The 20,382-nt window shown below is 36.2% G+C and overlaps 2 protein-coding genes across 3 annotated transcripts; one reads left to right on the forward strand and one right to left on the reverse strand.

Annotated features, from left to right (window-relative positions):
- The first annotated feature begins 13,211 nt into the window (after window positions 1-13,211).
- LOC113304292 lies at window positions 13,212-16,449 on the forward strand. Of its 2 annotated transcripts, none has more exons than XM_026553367.1 (5): window positions 13,212-14,514; window positions 14,727-14,785; window positions 15,052-15,180; window positions 15,393-15,528; window positions 15,961-16,096. In XM_026553367.1, exons 1-5 carry the CDS (start codon window positions 13,810-13,812, stop codon window positions 15,967-15,969), a joined length of 1,038 nt encoding a protein of 345 aa, XP_026409152.1. In that variant the 5' UTR covers window positions 13,212-13,809; the 3' UTR covers window positions 15,970-16,096. The 2 variants fall into 2 exon arrangements, with proteins under 2 accessions (XP_026409152.1, XP_026409151.1); XM_026553366.1 differs by having other exon boundaries at window positions 13,216-14,514; window positions 15,966-16,449.
- A 145-nt stretch (window positions 16,450-16,594) lies between these two features.
- LOC113304291 (beta-amylase 2, chloroplastic-like) lies at window positions 16,595-19,144 on the reverse strand. The gene is made up of 8 exons (XM_026553365.1): window positions 18,773-19,144; window positions 18,604-18,681; window positions 18,123-18,521; window positions 17,887-18,051; window positions 17,498-17,758; window positions 17,146-17,364; window positions 16,832-17,051; window positions 16,595-16,719 (listed from the first exon to the last, which is right to left on the reverse strand). The coding sequence occupies exons 1-8, from the start codon at window positions 19,112-19,114 to the stop codon at window positions 16,655-16,657; spliced, it is 1,749 nt and encodes a 582-aa protein (XP_026409150.1). The 5' UTR covers window positions 19,115-19,144; the 3' UTR covers window positions 16,595-16,654.
- Between the last annotated feature and the right edge of the window lie 1,238 nt (window positions 19,145-20,382).

Raw genomic sequence — 20,382 nt, forward strand, 5'->3', positions numbered from 1 at the left:
TGCTGCTAGTTGTCGCCATTGAGGACTGGATGAGGAAGGCATAGAGTTAATGCCATGTAGAATTGGTTGTTGGTTGAGATATTTTGCACTGAAGAGATTTCCGCAGATAGAGTTAGTTTGTTCATGAAGATTCCATATTCTCTTCATGAGAAGTGCTTTATTATGAGCACTGCTCTTCCTTATTCCTTATTCCTAATCCTCCTTCGGATATTGGTTTTGTTACTTTATCCCATCCTATAGGGTGAAGTTTTTTAATGGTTGAATCATGTCCCCAGAAAAAATTTCTGATGATACGATCTATTTGTTTATGAATATTTCTGGGTAAATTTTGTGTTTGCATATTGTGGTTTGAGGTGGGAATAAAGGAGGTTTTGATGAGAGTGAGTCTTCCGGCTGGAGTTAAGCATTTTGTCATCCAACCCTTTGGCTTTTCGGGATAATCTTTGTAGTAGGGAGCAAAGGTTTGGTTGGATGCCCTTCCTTGTTTGAATTGAACTCCTAGATAGATTGGAGGTTTTGAAGTAGCCGACATATTACAGAATTGTTGAATTTCGTTTACTTTGGTAGGGTCTAGATTTGGGTGATAGATGATTACTGATTTATAAGTATTAATATCTTCCTCGCAGATGTGTTATAAGAGTGCAGAAGGGTTTTAAGGTGCCGATTACTCTGATTGGAAGCTTTATATGTAATTAGTAAGTCATCCGCATACATTAAATGAATAATGAGTGGTGATTTTTTTGATATGTTGAGACCCCGAATTGACTTTTGGTTTTGTAGGTTTCCTAGATTTGTAAAAAGGATTCCAGCGCATATAATAAAAATATAGGAAGATAGTGGGTCTCCTTGTCTAATACCTCTAGTTGGGGTGATGTAGCCATGGGGAGTACCATTGATGTTGATTGATCATGTAATTTTTGTGACCTGTAGCATAATGTAGTCTATATAGGTTGATGGAAATCCAAGTTTTCTGAGTGAGGTTTTAATGAATCCCCAGTCTAAGCTATCATAGGCTTTCTGGATATCAAGTTTGAGAGCTATTTTTGGATCTTTGGTTAGTTTAGAGGTTTTGATATGATGGAAGAGTTCTCCAGCAATCGTTATGTTATCGTGTATTGATCTTTGTGGGACAAAAGCACTTTGGTAAAGGCTTATTAAGAATGGGAGAAGTGGTCTAATTATGTTGACTAGCATTTTTGAAATGATTTTATAAGTGACGTTACAGAGTGTTATGGGTCTGAACTGCGAAGGTTTTGATGGATGGTCGATTTTAGGTATTAGTGTTATGTTTGTGTGATTCATGAGTGGATGAATATTTAGGTTATTAAAAAAACTTCTAACCATTGCTATCAATTAGTGTTGAGTTGTTTCCCAAAAAACTTTGAAAAACTTACTTGTGTGGCCATCTGGACCTGGAGCACTTTCTGAATTAATGGAGAAGAATGCTTGTTTGATTTACGTTGTAGTTACTTCTTTTGTGAGTAGGTCCGATTGTCTGGGAGTTAATCTTGGTCTGATATTTGTGAAAAGGTCTTCGTCAATCATTGTAGGTGGGGTCGTATATTGCTGAGCGTAGTGATCTAGAATGAGTTGAACAACGTCTTCTTTCTTGCTAATCCAGCTGTTTTGTGGATCTTGTAATAGTTACAAGCTCTATGGATGATAGATTTAGTATGAAAGAAGGTTGTGTTGAGATACCCTGATTGTAAACATTGAATTCTAGATCTTTGTTGCCAATATGTCGCATGGCATTGTAAGAGTTCTACATGATATATTCTTAGCTGTTTTTCTTGATGTAGCCAGAATTCCAGGTCAGAGCCCGATTGGGTTGCACATTGATGTTTTGCGTGCTTTATCTTGGTTGTTGATTTCTTGATCATAGTTGGTAGGTGGCCAAAGGTTTGTTTGTTCCATTCTAAGAGGGTTTGTCCGGTTGTTATGAGTTTTAGTTGGAGGTCGAGGGTAGGTTCACTATCTTGTTGTTGCTCCCATGCCGATTCAACTATCTGCTTGAGTTGGGGATGAGAGAGTCATAAGTGTTCAAAGTTGTAGTTTTTTGTTCCTTGCCAATCCATTGCTTTCCCTTGTAGCAGCATTGGGGCGTGATCGGAAGCTATTCTTGGAAGATGAGTAATTTCCGCATGTGGATTTGTCGTTCGCCAAAGTTGGGTTTCTAAAGCTCTATCTAATCTTTCTAGAATGTTATTCTATCTCATTTGGTTGTTTTTCCAGGTGTAAGGGTCTCCTCGGAATACCATATCTATAAAACCCATGTGATCCATGAGAGTGAGTAGCGGTTGAGATTGAGTATATGTCACTTGCCTTCATGCTTCTTTTTCCCGATTGATCTAAGACGTCGTTGAAGTCTCCTATCAATAGCCAAGGAATGGAGGGATTGATGTTGCTAAAGATTGTTGGGAATTCCTGCCACAGATTTTTCCTTGTATCCGGATGCGGGGGCCCATAGATACCCGTGCAGAACCATGGTTGCTCTTGAGGGGGCGGTGTAACTTTTGTGTGAATATAATTTTGAGAGTGGAATAAAATTTGGATATTTAGGTTATCATTCCACATTATAGTAGTCCGCCTCGCCTTCCAATTTTTGGGACCGAGAGGTAATTATTGAACTGGAGGGTTTGTGATAGTCTCCTCATCTGTTGGTCATTAGCTAATGTTTTAGAGAGAAACAATATGCTAGGTTTGTGAAGAGAGACTAATCCTTTCAAATGTTGAATTGAGGGTGGGAGGTTTGTGCCTTGACAATTCCATGCTAGAATATTCATAATGAGGAATAGATATATTGGTTTGAGTGGTTATTAATCTCTGCGACAACCATATTTACCTGACAAAAAAAGAAACTCAGTAAATTGCAAAAGATAATCAGATACAAGTTTCCTCCATAGAATCGAAGAAACTACCACAGGTTGTTTGGATAAAATATTGAAAGCAACCAACCAAAGTTGTTTCCGCAACTAGAAGCAACTACCACAGGGTGTTTGAAGAAAATATTGAAAGTAACGAACCCAAGATGTTTCCACAACCAGAAGCAACTATCAAAATTTGTTTTCAGAATTGGAAGCAACTTGGACAAGTTGTCCTGAGATTAAATATGTGTTTTCAGTAACAACGCCATTCAATATAAACAGATTGACAGGCTACATTGCTTGTATTCACTAACATAACGTAATCAGGTTGAACTACTACATTGTTGGATCACAAAATCGAAACCTACAGCATGTCCTGAGATTCAATATGTGATTCAACATGTCATGTAGCTTAAAATATGGTCCTGACGCAAATCACTCGGGGCTGCGCCCCTTGTGAGAAGTATATTCAGGGCAATCGGTGGAAAAAGATGAAGTATACACATCAAAAACTACATTGTTGTATATGTAACAGGTTCAACAACTACATTGTTGTATCAGAAAACCCAAAACCACCAACAATACACATCAAAAAATAACAATATGACCTAATATTCAGTTTCTGAATGGTTTTGGTATTCACTTTCCATATAACCTGACACTTCTAATACACTGAAAGGTTTTGATAGATAAAAATTTACTTTAATCTAGCTAATACCCTGGTAATAATTACGAATAATGGTTATCATTTACATTGTTTTTCAAAATGATAATCATAAAATTGAAAATACTATTTATTCAAAAGGTACAAACATGTCAAATTCACGGTTAATCACAAACGATATGATAGAACAAACAATTTGTACATTACATTATTCATAACAAATATGTTAAACAAAACAAAGATTAGAGAAAAAAAGTAAATCTTACCTGTTAACGAGATTGAACTTGAATAATGAGAAGAAATCAAATCATTTGATCTCTGAAAATAATGAATCAAGCTTCGTAATATCTCTGCAATCGATGACTCAATCAAATCCAATAAAGAATCTAGCTCCGTAACAGTACAAAAACTGAAGTAGATCTTCAAGTCCAACAAGATGTCGAATATGCAAAAACTTATGATTTAGTTGAATTGAAAACGATCTCGAACTCAGTTGAAGAACAATTACTAACTAACTCTGAAACTGATTCAACTATTTTGATTCAACTAGATTCAATGGAGAATCCTCTTGTTCAATGGATGATCAGACAAAGTCCACCCCTGAAACTGCTTCAACTATTTCGATTCATCTAAATTCAACTAGATTCAAAACTGCATGTTTAAAAGACAAGATTTAATGAAGAGAAAAACATGAATTTTTTTTATCTTTGATCTCAGCTCTCTGGAATTCCTCATCTCTCAGCTCAGTTGAAGAAGCTCTCTGAATTTATTTTTCTCTCTCTCGAAACTGCTATCGAGAAAACTAAAACTTATATTCCCGACATATTAAATAAGGTGGAGGTTAAAAACGTACATCAACATCTTGTTGGATATTAATCATGTTGCAAAGTTGCCCCCGTTCGTACAAATCCCATGGATAGCAGGGGTAATAACAACATTCCCACTACTGAAAACGCATGAATGGAGAACTGAAAAACCAATCGGAAGAGGGTGGATTGGGCCCCGAAACTTTCTCGAATAGCATGAAGCCCCGGTGGGATTCACATCCAGGAAGTGGTGAATGCTAATAGCCCATGTAGGACTATTGCAAGGCGTCGAAATCCAATCCAATTGGCGATATTTAAGTGAAACTGATAATAATTTGTACCCTTTCGCAAAATCGAAGCTTACCGATATGGGACTATTCTTATTAGTAAAAAAACTTTATTTCCGTGGCCATTGCATAATTTATTTCTGCCCTATAATTGTTGACGCTACTACACTGGAAAGAGTTCAAACACGCATGTAGATATCAAATATGAATTGACCTAACCGGACTCGCCCAAAGTTTAGTAAAACTTTTTGCATCTGTAGTAAAGACACCAACTGAAACGTCCAGGAGAAAGAAAACTATGTCTATGGTGTTTGTGATGTCGCTATTTCACGTTCGCTAAAACCCGGTCTTTGTTAAGACAATGTATATTGTCGTTAAAATATTAACCGTATGGTGGTTAGTATGACATGGATGCAAGTGACGCATAATGATTACGCATTACAGTGTTGCAGGCCAAGTCAGAGTTCCGCCGTAATGGCGCAATGCGAAGCCATAATAGCGCAACGCTCAGCCATAATAGCGACATGTTGTATAGATCGTCAAGCACTAAGATAGTGGAACCCTGCAGGGCCAGTGAAGCGCAAAGGTGGCGCTACACTGTAAATACATTTGGGTAAGTAATGAAGCTTATTGTCCGACACAATGAAGCTTCATTGAAGGATGGCAAGATATGTCCAAAGTTGACAGATGCAACATGCAATGTTGGCGTTTATGCATATCCGTGGAATTGAGTTGGCCCAAACTCAAGGATGATGCAAGAGTGAAGAATAGGCCATGAGTTGGTCTGTGGCATTAGCTCAAGGCTGGCCAAAACTTGAACAATACAAACAAGCTAGTAATGCAAGAGTGGCATTACTATTGTCAAATAAATTGGCTAAGAAAAGCATATGGCGTCAGATGACCATATTGAGCTAAGGAGTTGGCCTTGATGATTGAAGCACAAGGATTGTCCGTGCATTAGCTTAGATAAATAAGCATGCAGGGCCAAGATGGCTGAGCATTGGATCAAGGCAGGATTCAGTAAAGCACAACAGTTGTGCAATATGGCTTAAGTGGCGGTTAGGAGTTGGTTTCGAGCTTTACAAGAATGCCAAATGTGTGAGACAAGGGAGAACGGTTATAGAAGTAGTTTATAACTATTTGTGAGTGTTCATAACCACCAAGAATAGGTGTGGCACCTGTTGGCGTGACAACTCAAAAGGTGGCAGTTGAAGAATTGGCGGTTATGGAAACTACTTGGACATTTGGTTGTTCAAGGCTTGTGCAGTGGTTGCACAGAAGTTTTGGCTTGATCCTAGTTAGTATAAATAGCCTAGGAATCAATAAGTTTAGTGTTGTTCAATTGGAGAAGAACCACTGATTTTGTAGAGAGAGTTAGGCATTCACCAAGAGGGTGAATGGCCTGTTTTGATCCATGTGATGGACGAGTTTTGTAATCTTCCTTTAGTGCAATAAAATGGGTTTGTTGCAGTATTCTTTGTGTTCATTATGTTGCTGGTTTGTGAGAGTTTTTCAATTGGTTTGATGCATGGAGGAACCTTTTATGCTTATGGGGGCATGAAGAGTTAGGGAGAAAGAAGAAAAGACTTCCATTGTACAATGCCTTATGAGTGAAGGAAGATGCGTACTTTGATGCAAATATGCAAGGTTGAGTGATTGTGGGTGAAGATGATTCGCTGAACCACAATTATTGTCGGTCATGTCCCACAGAAAATTTTAGACGATTTAACGGGCGTGTGACAGTTAGACACCATAAGGTCTGAAGGTCTGTTATTAATATGGACATGGCCATCCCATACATTTATCAAGTTGCTTCCCCTCTTCCGTCTGTCATTTTGGTGTTGCCAGTAGAATTCGAGTCGACATCATTAGTCCTCCACCTGAATCCTTTAAATCATTACATCCTTTACAAAACGTGCATTTGTTCTCCTTTTCTTTTGGTGCAAGCTTACCAAAATTTCTTATTGACAAACGAAAATAAAAATAAAAAATGGTAATGATACGAGAGATGAGAAAACATTATCAATCATTGCAAAGCTCAGGTGCAGCTCTATTCCCATTTGCAGCGATCCATGCCAAAACCAAATCCTTAGCATGTGTACCCAAGTCCTCGTCAGTCTTGAAACTATATTCGATTAACGAGCTGTGTATTAAACAAACAAGTAGTTGGAGATTTTCAGTTGGGAATGACTTTAGGTTGTACCTAAACCAATAAATTATTCTTTGTTGTGCATGTGTTTCCAAACCAGATATTCTTGCCATCCATGAAGGTTAGGTTCCATTAAATACAAAACACCTAAACAACGTTTACACAAAAGGGTTTTTCTTGCAGCATCAATTCTAAACGTGCAAGTTAAATTCTACTTTGATTAGGTAGGAAATCAGACATTCTGAAATGAGTTTTCTAAACATCCAGGAGTTTAAGAACAAAGGTGTGTCCTTCGCATTTTTTTGGTTTATTTGAAAAAGAAGAAAATAAGATAATCAAGCAGAAAAGCGTTATTGGTTTGTTTTACAAAATAAATTAGAAATGTCTTAAATTGAAGATCTATAAAAGCAAAATAAAAAATTTAGAATTATTGCCTTATAATTTTGTAATCATGCTCACATCTATATCAATGATTACATGGGATAATCAACTTAAATAATGTTTATATCTAATACAACAATCTGCTAAATTTTCTTTTACAGAGGACAAAAATGCTTCTTTGACCAAATGTTGTGAGAAGAGAACTAATTTCAACTCAGATGTATGTGGAGGGGTGTCTGACTCCATCAAACTAAATAAATAAATTAATGAGTAGTTATATGTTTATTTCTTATCAGAAAAGAAATATATGAATTAATTGGGACGCAAAATTGTTGTCATTACTAAGCTAAGCACTATGTAGACCTTCGCGGCTTCGCCCATCACCATCCTTCACAGCCAATGCTACGTGAGTATGAGGAGGAAAACTATCTGTTTTGGATGTAAAGGTGGTTGGAGTACCAAGTCATTTATTCTCTCTTTCAGTTGTATAAACGTAGAGTTTTAGATGAACGCGTAATTGGGGATATCAAAACTAATAGGGGGATTTAGGAAAAAGATAAAAACTGGATCCAAATAATAAATCAGAGTCACCCCTTATCTAAATATTTTTTTAATTCCTAATTTACTCCTCACTAATTAGGTTTAGTGGTTAATTAAAATTAATAAAAATCTTAAGTATTTGGGGGATAGATTAGTGTGTATTTTTATTTGTGTTTGAGTGAGTGAAGTGAGAATAGAAGGAGGGAAAAAAATATTTGAGAGGGAATTTTTTTGTGAAAATGGAGGATGATTGTGAAAAGAGAATTGTTGTTAAGAGGTTGAAAATTTATTTATTTTTTCTTTGAATCCACCATTCTTGCAGCTGAAAAAGCTCGGTGTCGGCATAGTATTCAACCAAAAAACCATGTCGGCATTTGTTGGAATTTTCATAAATGTTTGCCACTACGCAGAGTTTTCCGTTTTGAATTTTTTTTCTAGTTTTCAGTCCACTGCCGGTACAGTTTCATAATTATCGAGCATGCCAGTACTGCTACCCGCATGGTATGATGCTTAAATTTCTATGACGGCACATGATGTAAAGTATCCAGAAACTTGTTTTTTTTTCACTTGAATACCGGCATTGATAGATTTCTATCGAGCATGCCGGCATTAAGTTACGGCGTTGAATGTTAGTTACCAAGCATGCCGGCACCATTTTTCGGCATGGTCTTCATCAATTCCGGCATGGTTTTCATCACTTCCGGAGATGTAAAAAAAAATATTTCCAGCATGGTATTCATCACTACCGGCATGGTCTTCTTCACTTTCGTCATGGTCTTCATCTATACCAGCATGGTCTTCATCACTTCCAGCATGGTCTTCATCTATACCGGCATGGTCTTCATCACTTCCGACATGGTATTCATCACTTCTGCCATGGTCTTCATCACTTCCGGCATGGTCTTCATCACTTCCGGCATGGTCTTCATCATTTCCGACATGGTATGCATCACTTCCAGCATGGTTTTCATCACTTCCGGCATGGTCTTCATCACTTCCGAATGTTAAAAAAAAATCGTTTTCAAAGTGAGGAGCCGGTAGAGAAGGAGAAGAGAATTTGAAAGGGAGTGGGGAAAATCTAGAATTTGAAAGGGAGCGGGGAATATTTAGATTTCAAAGCCCTAACCCAAAAAGAGATTAATAAGAGGTGAAGATAGAAATGGGGATATGTTTTTGTTTTTTTATTTTAAGTTTTTTAATTTTTATTTTGAGGGAAGGGTGTTTTAGTATTTTCGCCCTAAAAACACCCCTTAGCAGACACCTTTGGTTGGGGGAAGTAATTCATATCCCCCAATTAATTTTGATATCCCCAATTGTGGTTCTTTTAGATTTTGATTAACTGTCTAGGCAAACTTCAGTTTCAAGACGTATATATCAATTATTATGCTGGAAATCATTACAAATTATTACTATACTAGAACTTGACTTTTACTGTAACTGCACGGTTTCGAAAATAACTAAGAAAATTTATAACAACTTTGTTGTTACTCTGTAAAGTCACAGTTACTTTCATACTTTTCTATTATTATTTTTTATTTCTATAATAATCGAGCTTATTTTAACACTAAAAAATTCAAGCACAACTTCCATAATACAGTGTTTCTTGTATCATAGTGATATGAATAAACATTGCACCCTACTACATTGACCAACTACAATACCACCACCAGAATCACCCATTATCCCTACCTTTTCCACCAGTATCATTATCGTCATTGGCTCCATACAACACCACTCACAAATACAACTGATCATCCCTAATATTTATTGATGTAATTATTAACAAAGTTGTTTTGTGGGAGTATATATTTATTATGATAATTAATAAGAAATTTATTATGAGGTGAATTTCTAACTTTCAATCATACAATCACTTATAAACACTTACGTAAAGAATTATTGACTTATCTTCTCCATAAACAAATCTTGAGGACAATACCAAAAACAATTGATAAATTAAGATAAATATCAAATATTTCGAGGATGATACCAAATCATCAAGGAAAGAAGGTTAAGTGGAAGTATTTTCGTGGACCTAAGTTTTTCTTGTTCTATATCTCCTTCCCAAATTTATTTCTGATTTAGGTTTACACAAAGCGGGGAATTAAAGTTTTTTAATCCACTTTTCCTACCAGAAGTGAGTGAGAGAATCAATTGTTTAGTTTTGTGGGAATGTAGGTTTATTATTTTCGGTCGATCAAATTCTCGGCTTTGCTTCTGACTTTTTAAATGGGAAAAAAAGAACACGTAATGAATTATTTCTCAAATAAATTGTGTATTCATAGAATCGACCACAACCATGATGGATTTATCAATTGGGAGGGAAATTCAATATCGCTTTTTATGTTGACTAACTTCGGCCAACTTTGTTTTATAATAGGAAACAAAGAAACGAACAAGAAAAATAAAGATTACCTAGATAGGATATAACCCGTGTCTTAATTGTACGACTCAATAATAAATTATTTTATTGTGTACTAAATGTGACTCAAATCATTCATTTATGGCGATTATATTGCGTTGCATTCTAGTTTTTTTTTATTGTCATGTATTTTAACCGAAATTATTTTATCATCAAGACGACCGACCACATCTTCTTTGCTTTATAATGTTAAGCGATTTATGGCGACATATAATTAAAAAAATATATTACTACTCATCATCACCTGATACCATCACAAATTAATTTTTTACATTACTTTTTTTTTGTCATGTTCTCTTTTATATTATAGTCGATTTTATTTTAACACTAAAACCCATGATTTATTCGATCGGGTACCATATATAGCAGGGACATTTGGGTTGTCCAGCGGTCATGATCATATTGTCTTATATATCTGGTACCATCATCGAATATTTGGTTTTTGTCCTTACCAATCGTGGTAAAAACATCCAACTAAATCTTTCACAATATAATATTACATGTTTTGTAATAACATAAAGTTGTTATTGTCCATCACTATTGACCAACAACCACCACCATAAAAATCAGTCACCGCCACTATTTCTTCCGCCACCAGTAATCTTACCGGCTCCACCACTCACAAACACCCGCCACGATTTCTACCACCCATTACTTCTTCCACTACTACCATTTAGTAATACTATGATTTTTAGTAAAACTAATTATTAATAAAAGATTATTTTTTTTGAAAGCAATTATTAATAAAAGATGTATTTATGAGATTAATTAAGGGGACATTTATAATAAAACATTATTCATTATAAGGAATTAATGAAACAATAATTAATAAAACATTTGTAATTGTTAAATTGAACATATCACAACCATAGATTTATCTTCTTTCTAAACAAATCTCATCCACTCTTTATCTAGGCTAAGTTATTCAAACTGTGCTTTATATTCTAGACTAGAAAAATCAAAACTTTTTCTTGTTCTAAATAAATTGGCAACTAATCATGGGATTTTCAACAGTGAGCCAACTAATGATGAGAGCTAAATGTTTTACTATCCTGGCTAAATTGGGGCCTATGCCACTTCATTGGGGCCTATGGATTTTTTCATCCACCCCATAAAGAATGATAAACGGTGTCTAAGTTTGATGAAACTACCATTTTACCCTATATCAAATATTAATACTACTAATTTGTCCCCATCAAATCCTAATCATAAAATTAAAAAATAAAATCAAAATCATAAAACTAAAATCATAAAATTAAAAACTAAAATCAAATTCATTTCCATCTCCACTTCAACTGATTCTTCTTCTTTTCTTCTCAACCCAATCCTATAAACTAGGTTTTAGTAACATAAAATTGTTCAAAAAATGAAAATTTTGAAATCAAATTTTTCCTGGTTTATCAGAATCGGTTAACGTTTGTATATGTGATCCGATTGCAAATAGAAACGGTTTATGTTCATGCCCACAAAGACCGATTGTCCTTGATATGTTTTCTGGTTCGAGAAATTTGAACCAGAATCGGATTACATTAGCACTTTTAAAAACCGATTGTTGATGTTTAATGTTAGAATCGGATTTTATATGTGTGTCGAGTAAACCGATTGTTGTTCTCAATTTTTCTGTATCTTTTTTTTGTTAGATTCGTATTACATGAGCATTCTTATAAACCGATTCCTGTTGTGCAATGTCAGGAATCGGTTTTTACATATGTATCGTGTAAACCGATTCTGGTTAACCCATTTCTTTTTCAGTTAATACTCGATCATAAAATGAGTATGAAATCATACTCGATTTCATTTCGATTAAAAATGAAAATGAAAATGAAAATAGTTCTATATGCTTTTACCCAATTTGAAAACGAGTGTAACTTTATACTCGAATTGAAAACGAGTACAACTTCTTAAACAATTTGAAACATTCTTAACTCGGGTATAAAATGAATTTTAATTTTATTTGATGTTTAAAAACACATAATTCACAGATAAAAAAGGAAAAATTTACCCACAATCGGTTTATGTTCATGCCCATATAAACCGATTCTGGATAATCGGTTGATTTTCATGTCCATATAAACCGATTTTGAGTAGAAGCAAGTTTCAGAAAATCTCTGTATGTTTTTGAGGTTACAATCGGTTGATACCAATGGCAACATATACCGCTTTTGGGTTGGTGTTCTTCAAAAAATTTCAAAATTTCAATTTTTTTCATGTTCAAATGATTCATTAACGCAACTTAATTTCACATCTACCACGATATATTACCACTAATCACCCGAATTAACACTAATTAATCAGGGATAAATTAGCCATTAAAAAATAATTGGTTAAGAGGCTTTTCATTTTACTTCAAAATGTCTCTTTTTTGTCACGTAGTGATATGACCAAATTAATCCTTATAGGGCCCAGTTTAACCAGGTTTACTATCTCTTTAGTTTATTTTTATTTTGATGGTTTGAATGTTTTATCCCTAAAGTTATTTTATGAAGCACTAAGCCATCTAGGGTTAGTGCCCACACAAATATGCTTCAGTTCCTGAAAGTTCTATACTTTCTTGGTAAGAACTGTTGTGAAGCCATTTAAGTATCAGATTTTGAACGCTATTGACCAGCGACTTCCCACAACTTCTATTTTTCCAGCTTTCAAACACTAATCTTGAGTAGCTTTAAAATTTAAATAGGTGAAACGAAAGTGCTTCTTTCTGAAAGTATTTTAAGCTTTTATTTATCAAACTCAGATTTTAGTAAAAATTTTATGACAAATTTGTTACCAAGTGTTTTTGATAGAGAAAAAGTAACCCAAAGCGGAGTTTTAGCTTGCAATGTATATTCTACCTAAAGAAAGATCGATATTCTATCATAATTTTTTCTAAAGAGTGATACAGATATATCTAGAATGTGAATGTCACAAAATGACATGCTTATTCAAATTGATAGATGAGGTGTTTGTAAGATGTGAAGCAGGAACATCGTCCCACGTATTTTACGTGGGTAAGGTTACACCACCAAAAAACAGAATCTACACATGGCACCCAAACCAAGAACAAACAACTATGTGATGGCATGGCTCCATTAAAGGGTTGACTTTTGATGACCCTCTGTTTCATTTCATTTCACTCTCTAAGAACTACTCCTACTTACTTTTACCTTCAACCACCAAAAGAATTGGTGTTGAAAAAGAAGAAGAATTTCGTTACTTCACTTTCAAACTCGTGCAAAGCATGGTATATTCCTTTACCTGATCCTTCAAGAGTTTTCCAATTGATTGGTGTATCAACTTCTAGTACGTCTTCTTCTCTGTTGCTCAAGTTCTTTTGAGTCAAAGGTTTGATTTTTAGGTACCCATCAGCAATTATCTCATAACCCCTTGTTAGATTTTTGTCTCTTTATTGAAACCCATAATCAAGTTTCTTCCTTTTCCGTCTTTGTCTGGTTGAAATTTCCATTCTGTAGTTGTAAGTAGTTCAATTTGATTGATTATATACCCTTTGTTGTGCTTGTTGTAGTTAGAATTATAGTTGAATTCCATATGCTTATGTCAATTAAGGAGTAATTTTATCTCAATTTTGGAGTTGTTGTTGAAAGGAGGTGAAGAAACAAGTCTTCATCAATGAATTCACATCTTAAATGGTTTGATTTGGAGCAATTGTTAGAGATGGCCTGCTAATGTGTGTTAAAATGCTCAAACCATAAGTGTTAAATGTCGTTTATTTGCGGCTTGCCCCTAATTGAATGCGTATACTGCTTGGGTTGTGCACGTTGGGCATGGAAGAGATGCCTACATAGTGCAGGTGCTGAAAGTCAGAATTGGGGTATTGCTGTAACAGAAGAATTTGAGCCTGTTCCTCGAATTTGTCGGCTTGTTTTATCTGTGTATGAAGATGATATAAGGAACCCTCTTTGGGCGCCGCCGGGAGGGTATAGGATTAATCCTGATTGGATAATTTTGCGGAAAACGTATGAGAATACTGAAGGTCATGCTCCTCCGTATACGATATACCTGAACCATGACATGGGGGAGATAATTCTAGTTATTAGGGGATTTAATTTGGCGAAAGAGAGTGATTATACTGTTCTATTAGATAATAAATTGGGACAAAGGAAATTTGATGGCGGTTATGTTCACAATGGGCTACTGAAGGCAGCTGAGTGGGTGTTTGAGGAAGAATGTGAAGTTTTGAAGGAATTGGTAGAGAAGTATCCGAATTATAAGTTGATGTTTGGAGGTCATTCGCTAGGGTCCGGTGTGGCAACACTTTTGACAATGGTGGTGGTACAGAACCGCAACAAATTGGGGAATTTAGATCGGAAGCGGATCAAGTGCTATTCCATTGCGCCTGCTAGATGTGTCTCTCTAAATTTAGCTGTGAGATATGCAGATATTATCAACTCGGTTGTACTTCAGGCAAGTTCATGCTCTTATTTTTCTTATTCTGTACTTCGTAGTTCAATTTTGCTAACTTGGTGGATGTATGTCTAACTGCAAATCTTAGTATACTGTATTCAGCTGGATGTAGTATGCCGGCTATATGTTCCATAAGACCTTTTCATTTATGATGATGACACTTAAATCTGTATTAAATTGATCCCTGATAGTAGTTTACTTTACTAAATCAGGATGATTTCTTACCTCGAACAGCGACTCCCTTGGAAGACATGTTTAAGTCGGTCTTCTGGTAAGTCTAGTTTCCTTTCATCTACAAGTGTCTTTATTCTGTCAATTTGTACTTGAGTAGGATGTTTAACTTGCAAAGACCTACAGTTTTTGTCAAAAACAAAACGTGTAAAAATTAACTCTCCTTTGGGTTTTTGGTATGTTTTAATGAATTTCCATAGTAGCACAGGTAAAAATCACCGTTCTGTGAACTGATGTGATACAATTTGCAGTTTGCGTCTCAAATATGTTTCCCCCTTGGTGATGGTTGTTCTTTTTGTTAAACAGTTTACCATGCTTACTTGGCCTAAGGTGCATGATCGATACATGCACACCAGAGTCAACGATGCTCAGAGACCCAAGGAGGCTGTATGCAGCCGGTCGCTTGTACCATATTGTCAACAGAAAACCGTTCAGGTATTTTGAATTTCAGGGCAAGTTTACATTTCCTATTATGTTTTGTAACCATTCTGATAAGAAACGGTGTTTCTTATCAGTTCACCGGTTCAAGGGTACATAACTGATGTAAATATGGTCTGGTGTTGTAGTTTTAGTTTAAAATTAGCCTATAATTAATTTATATTAAAAAATCTACAGTTCATTGATATTCATACTTGTGATGACTTCAGGTGTAAGAGATATCCCCCAGTTGTCAGAACGGCAGTGCCTGTGGCTGGCAGGTTTGAGCAAATTGTCCTTTCCTGCAATGCAACTGCAGATCATGCCATCATTTGGGTAGAGAGGGAATCTCAAAGAGCTTTAGATGTACGTATAAGCATTTCCTCCCATTAATATTTCTCATCATAATCCTATGACTCCTAGAATAGTATCCAAAGCCGGTCCAAGAAAGCAAAAAGGCTTGGACGTTCAAGATCATTTGAACTTGGGAAAAGTGTGTGGCTCCGCCCATTTTTCAGATGTGGATTGCCAAAACCTTGGAACCTTAGTGCTTAGACTTGAATTGTCCGATTTTTTGGATATTGGGAACCTCTAGTAAATACAAGTTTGCAAAATCAAACTTGGTAGGAGCCTTACTGGTCATGATGCATCACTCTCAACACAATGTTACTGAAAATGTTTGTCTATTTATATTTGGTCATAATGTGGTTTCATCTAAATTTATACGGGTTCACCTTGGGTATCGAAATTTTTTATGCCCTACTAATCTGATGTGTGTAAAAATTTCTTTTTCACAAGTGCAGTTGATGCTTGAGAAGGACCAGTCAATGGAAATTCCAGCGAAACAGCGGATCACTCGAGAAGAATCTCTTACTAGAGAACATGAGGAGTACAGGGCAGCTCTAAAACAGGCAGCTATGTTATCCATCCCGAATTCCTTCTCCCCATCCCAGTACGGAACATTTGCTGATAAAGATGATGACGAATGGGACATCCGAAGGCATATCCACCGACCCAGTGGTGGCGAATCTGAAGCAGGTGGTTCATCAATGGGGTCATCCAAGAAGAGCTGGGATAGATTGAGTGAGATACTCTTTGTCAAGGATAACAATGAAGTTAGCGAGTCTGAGTAAAAGACGATACTCCAGTGAAATGTAGTACAAATGCACACAGTAAAGTCTGGAAACAACCAAGTATGGTGTAAATTTTTGGTCTCATTTAGACAAGTAAAATGTAATATGATCTTGTTCCGTCCTCATTCAAGTCATATGCTTGGCCGTTTCTTTTTTCCTTGTGTCATTCTGTTATTCTTTCAACCGTCAGGATTACTTTTCTGGCCTTGATGGATCCCCAGTCCTGGCTCTGGTTATTACATTGCAAAGAAGAAGAGAACTTTTCCGGAAGGAAAGAGAATGAACCTATCCGTAGTCTGAGGAACCGTAACTCGGTCTCTGGGTATGCTGCATCAAAGTTTCCCAGGAATAGGATTTTGTCAATGGATCCCTGACACAACCATCTTCTTCTTTACGTTGCTTCGGCTTTCTTGAACAGTTTCTCCTGCCACAGTTGCATGAATAATCAAGTTTCAGTCCTGAAAAACATTACTATGAGAGCATGTTTCAACAACGCGGTCAACGATATAATCTTACAGTTAAGAGGCTATAAGTACCATGCATTTTCTGAACAAAGTGTGTAAACTCTGCGAATCTTTTGTTCTCCATCAGTTGTGGTGTGAGCCTAAGGTATGTAAAGGCAACCAAGTGCCTTCCATCTGGATCACTCGAGGGTTTGGCCGTTTCCAAAATCTTGTTATAACCATCTTTATCATAGCAAGGAAGGGCATTCTCACTAGCCACTGGTACACCAACATCCCAGGCAGCATTACACACCTAAAGAGAGGAGAAAATGATATATTAGGATAACCAAATACCTTAATGTTTTCTTTTACTACTAGAGATGACACCGTTCTTGCGGTGTACGTACCTGCCAGACCAAACCTTCTGGATCTGCCATTGCCTCTGGATGACCTTCCTCCTGGTGTAAAGTTCTCAACTCAACACATGTGAAGTTTAGAGAAATGTTATGCTTCTTTAGTATCGCAGCTATTGCAGCATAGCCGTCGCGGTTGCTTGGGTTATAAAACCCTGCAGTCAATTCAGCAGCATGACTAGCTGTTTTGTACCACCAGTGAACACCTGATAGCTGCTCAAAAGAATTTAAAGAAACATTTAAAAGTAAGAATGGTAATATCAAGAGAAGAACAACCGAAATTGCGCCACAATATATTGTCCCTCAATGCAGATACATAAAGATTTAAATATGTGGGCATGCACACCTTTGCAGCAATAGAGATGCCTTCAAAAGCCAAATTGGCAAGAGAAAGTACACGGTCGGCATGATCAATCAGAAGTTGTGAGTACCAATTCAAGAAGAATCTCCCATAGTGACTATCGAAATCACCTCCGTTACAGAAGAATCCAGTCTCATGGGGTTTTGAAGTATAACAACCAGCATTTTTAGGTCCATTACCCCAAAAAGCATGACCCCTTTCATTCGCCGCATTTGTCAAACTCTTCATCAAATACCTGTCATAGCACTGAAGACAAAACACGAATCAAAAAGGATAATCTCACAACAGTACTGGTAAGAATCATTTTGTTTTGGTGTAAAAATCTTCTTGCGTCACTCAGAGATCGAAATCGGAATGATCAAGAACATAATTACCTGAAATTCGCCAATGCCGGGATACTTCCATCCATGCTTTATAGGATAAGACGGGTAGCGCAGCTCTCCACAGGGTCCTAAACCAATCTCAATCTCAGTGATTACTCCTTGCTCAAAGAATTCATCGAATTCTACTCGAAAGCTTCTCATGTAATCAAAGTACACCTACAGAGGAAGTGGAAATTTGCATTGTTGCCAAGCATAATGAAAATATTCAAAGCATAACGATTCAGTACCTCAACTGCAGTTCGGCCTTTCAAGACCCTTTCCTTGTCAATCCCCCAAGAGAGGCATTCATAAGTTCGGCGTCCCTCTTTATCGGTAAAATAAATGTCAGGATTGTTTTTGCCAATTTCTTTTACCCAACCAGGCAATGGAATAGTCACATTATCACCAACATTGCCTCCACATTCATGAAATGACATTACAACTTGCAATTTAAGTTTCAGTCGACGAACGAGCTTAAACAGTCTTTTATAACCAGTCCAGTTATAATCTTGTGGACGACGCCCTTCTACTATCCCCCACCAACAATCAACCATAACACCATCGACATTTATCGATTTCAAGATTTTCAAGTGCTTTACTAATGCATCTGGATCAACCAGTTCTGACTTCATATTGATCACACCCAACTATGTACCACCCAAAATAAAACAAATAATGCAACATGAGAAGCTAATGGAGGACAGCAAAAAAACATGCAAAATTGCTCACCGGCAGCATGACGTAAACCGGAACCTTTGGGCTTCCGGCGAAATCACGCTCTCCAAACTTTAGTTGCAAATCTCTTATCTATATGAAAAAAAATGCAAAAGGTCAAAAGCATCACATTAACATCTATATAATTAAGCCTCAGTTTTTTTTAATGATGGATTATCATTACCTCATTGTTTATCGTTTTTTCTCCTGCACGATCTCCTACCAGTAAAGCAGCAGCAATACTAGTACTACCCCGAAACCCATTCCAATGGTGATACTCATCAGATATAGGAATTGGCCATGGTGTTGCATTTTGCACTCTATAAGTACTAGTCCTCCTCATTATGTTACTTGAACAGTGATGATCCTTTGAATTTTGAATAGCCCATGTATTGGTTTTTTGTTTAAAAGACATTAGAGATGATGATGATAATAATACACGAGGATTTATGAGCATCTGAGAAGAAGAATTATAGGAAGTAGCTTCCATGGAGTGTAAAAATGGGTCAACTAACAATACCCCCATTGTGAAGAAGAATCAATGGAGTTTGAAGGAGTTAAGTAAAGGATTTGATGATTGTTGTCTTAGATGCGCAGTGAATCAAGAAGAAGATGATAGTGTTTAAAAGGAATGGAGTCCAACAAGAATATTGTTAGGTGGTCCCATAATATTCGCCGGACTTTGACTGAGTACTAACTTGCCTTTTGTCCAGCTCAAAATTAAGTAGATATCCCCTTTAGATATTTCAAAATTAACTCGCCTTTTTGATTAGTAACTCCCCTAGTAAATAGCTAAATTTGAAGAAAATTTATAACACGTTCCAATGTACATTAAAAAGTTATTTTTTGATTTCTAAAAATCAAAAAAAAAAAAGAAGCAAGAAATCGATTTGGGTAAAGAATTTTAAAACGATTTCTAAAAGTAAAATGATTAACTTTTTGTGAAACAAAATAGTTTTACTTCTAGAGAAGCAGAATTCATAATCAAATTTGTATCCAAATACGTTATTAAACTTTTCAACAATTTTTTAAATTAAGGTGGGACCCACCCCGTATATATCTTACCGGATGAGCGAAAACACCAAAATTGATGGATTTTATCCAAACTAATCGACAGTTTAGTTGGTGGACGGCCAATCCGTTTCGCGGCGCATTGGACGTGAGTGAATTTTTGAAATCATTCGTTTTTATGGATTGGACACAAGTGGAACATCACCCATTCGTTGGACACCCCATCCTAAGGATTATATTTATATATACATATTTGAAGGTTATTATAACAAAACTAAATTATTTTAATGATCTAAATTATTTAAATCTGCAAATCAATCCACATCCAATCCGTTCATCCACTCATCCACGGGTGTCACATCCGAAAGGTAATAAATTGAACGTGGGTGAAAATCTCAAATCCCTCATTTAGATGGATTGGACGCGGGTGATACCAAATCCGCATCCACACATCCTCTCACCCCTAATCCTAGGGCACTCGGTCCGTCTCTATTGCCAGCCCATCCAGTTAGAAAACCCTTTAAAAATAGAAGTACGTTGAATATCACTTCATGCAGTTGTTTCTCATGAGGTTTGATGCTAAAGTCATGTAAAATACACTGGTTTTGACTATTTGATTGAGAAAGTTCGATCAAATAACAATTATTTTCTTTTTTTGCCATAAATTCTCAAGCGCTATGCTAATCTCTTTTTGGAGTGCCATCTCTAACATTTTAGAGGCTTAGGATTAGTATAAGCAAATGGAATTTTTTCGCTATGGACATCTCTTATTACAGTGCCATC

This window comes from Papaver somniferum, chromosome 8, assembly GCF_003573695.1.
Source record: "Papaver somniferum cultivar HN1 chromosome 8, ASM357369v1, whole genome shotgun sequence".
Lineage (NCBI taxonomy): Eukaryota > Viridiplantae > Streptophyta > Magnoliopsida > Ranunculales > Papaveraceae > Papaver > Papaver somniferum.

Coding starts and splice junctions, on each gene's coding strand:
- LOC113304292 (XM_026553366.1), top strand. CDS start 13,810: ATGTCGTTTATTTGCGGCTTGCCCCTAATTGAATGCGTATACTGCTTG. Junction 14,515..14,726: donor TCAACTCGGTTGTACTTCAG/GCAAGTTCATGC, acceptor TTACTAAATCAG/GATGATTTCTTACCTCGAAC. Junction 15,181..15,392: donor GTCAACAGAAAACCGTTCAG/GTATTTTGAATT, acceptor TGATGACTTCAG/GTGTAAGAGATATCCCCCAG.
- LOC113304291 (XM_026553365.1), bottom strand. CDS start 19,114: ATGGGGGTATTGTTAGTTGACCCATTTTTACACTCCATGGAAGCTACT. Junction 18,682..18,772: donor AAAAAACGATAAACAATGAG/GTAATGATAATC, acceptor TTTTTCATATAG/ATAAGAGATTTGCAACTAAA. Junction 18,052..18,122: donor AAGGCCGAACTGCAGTTGAG/GTACTGAATCGT, acceptor CTTCCTCTGTAG/GTGTACTTTGATTACATGAG.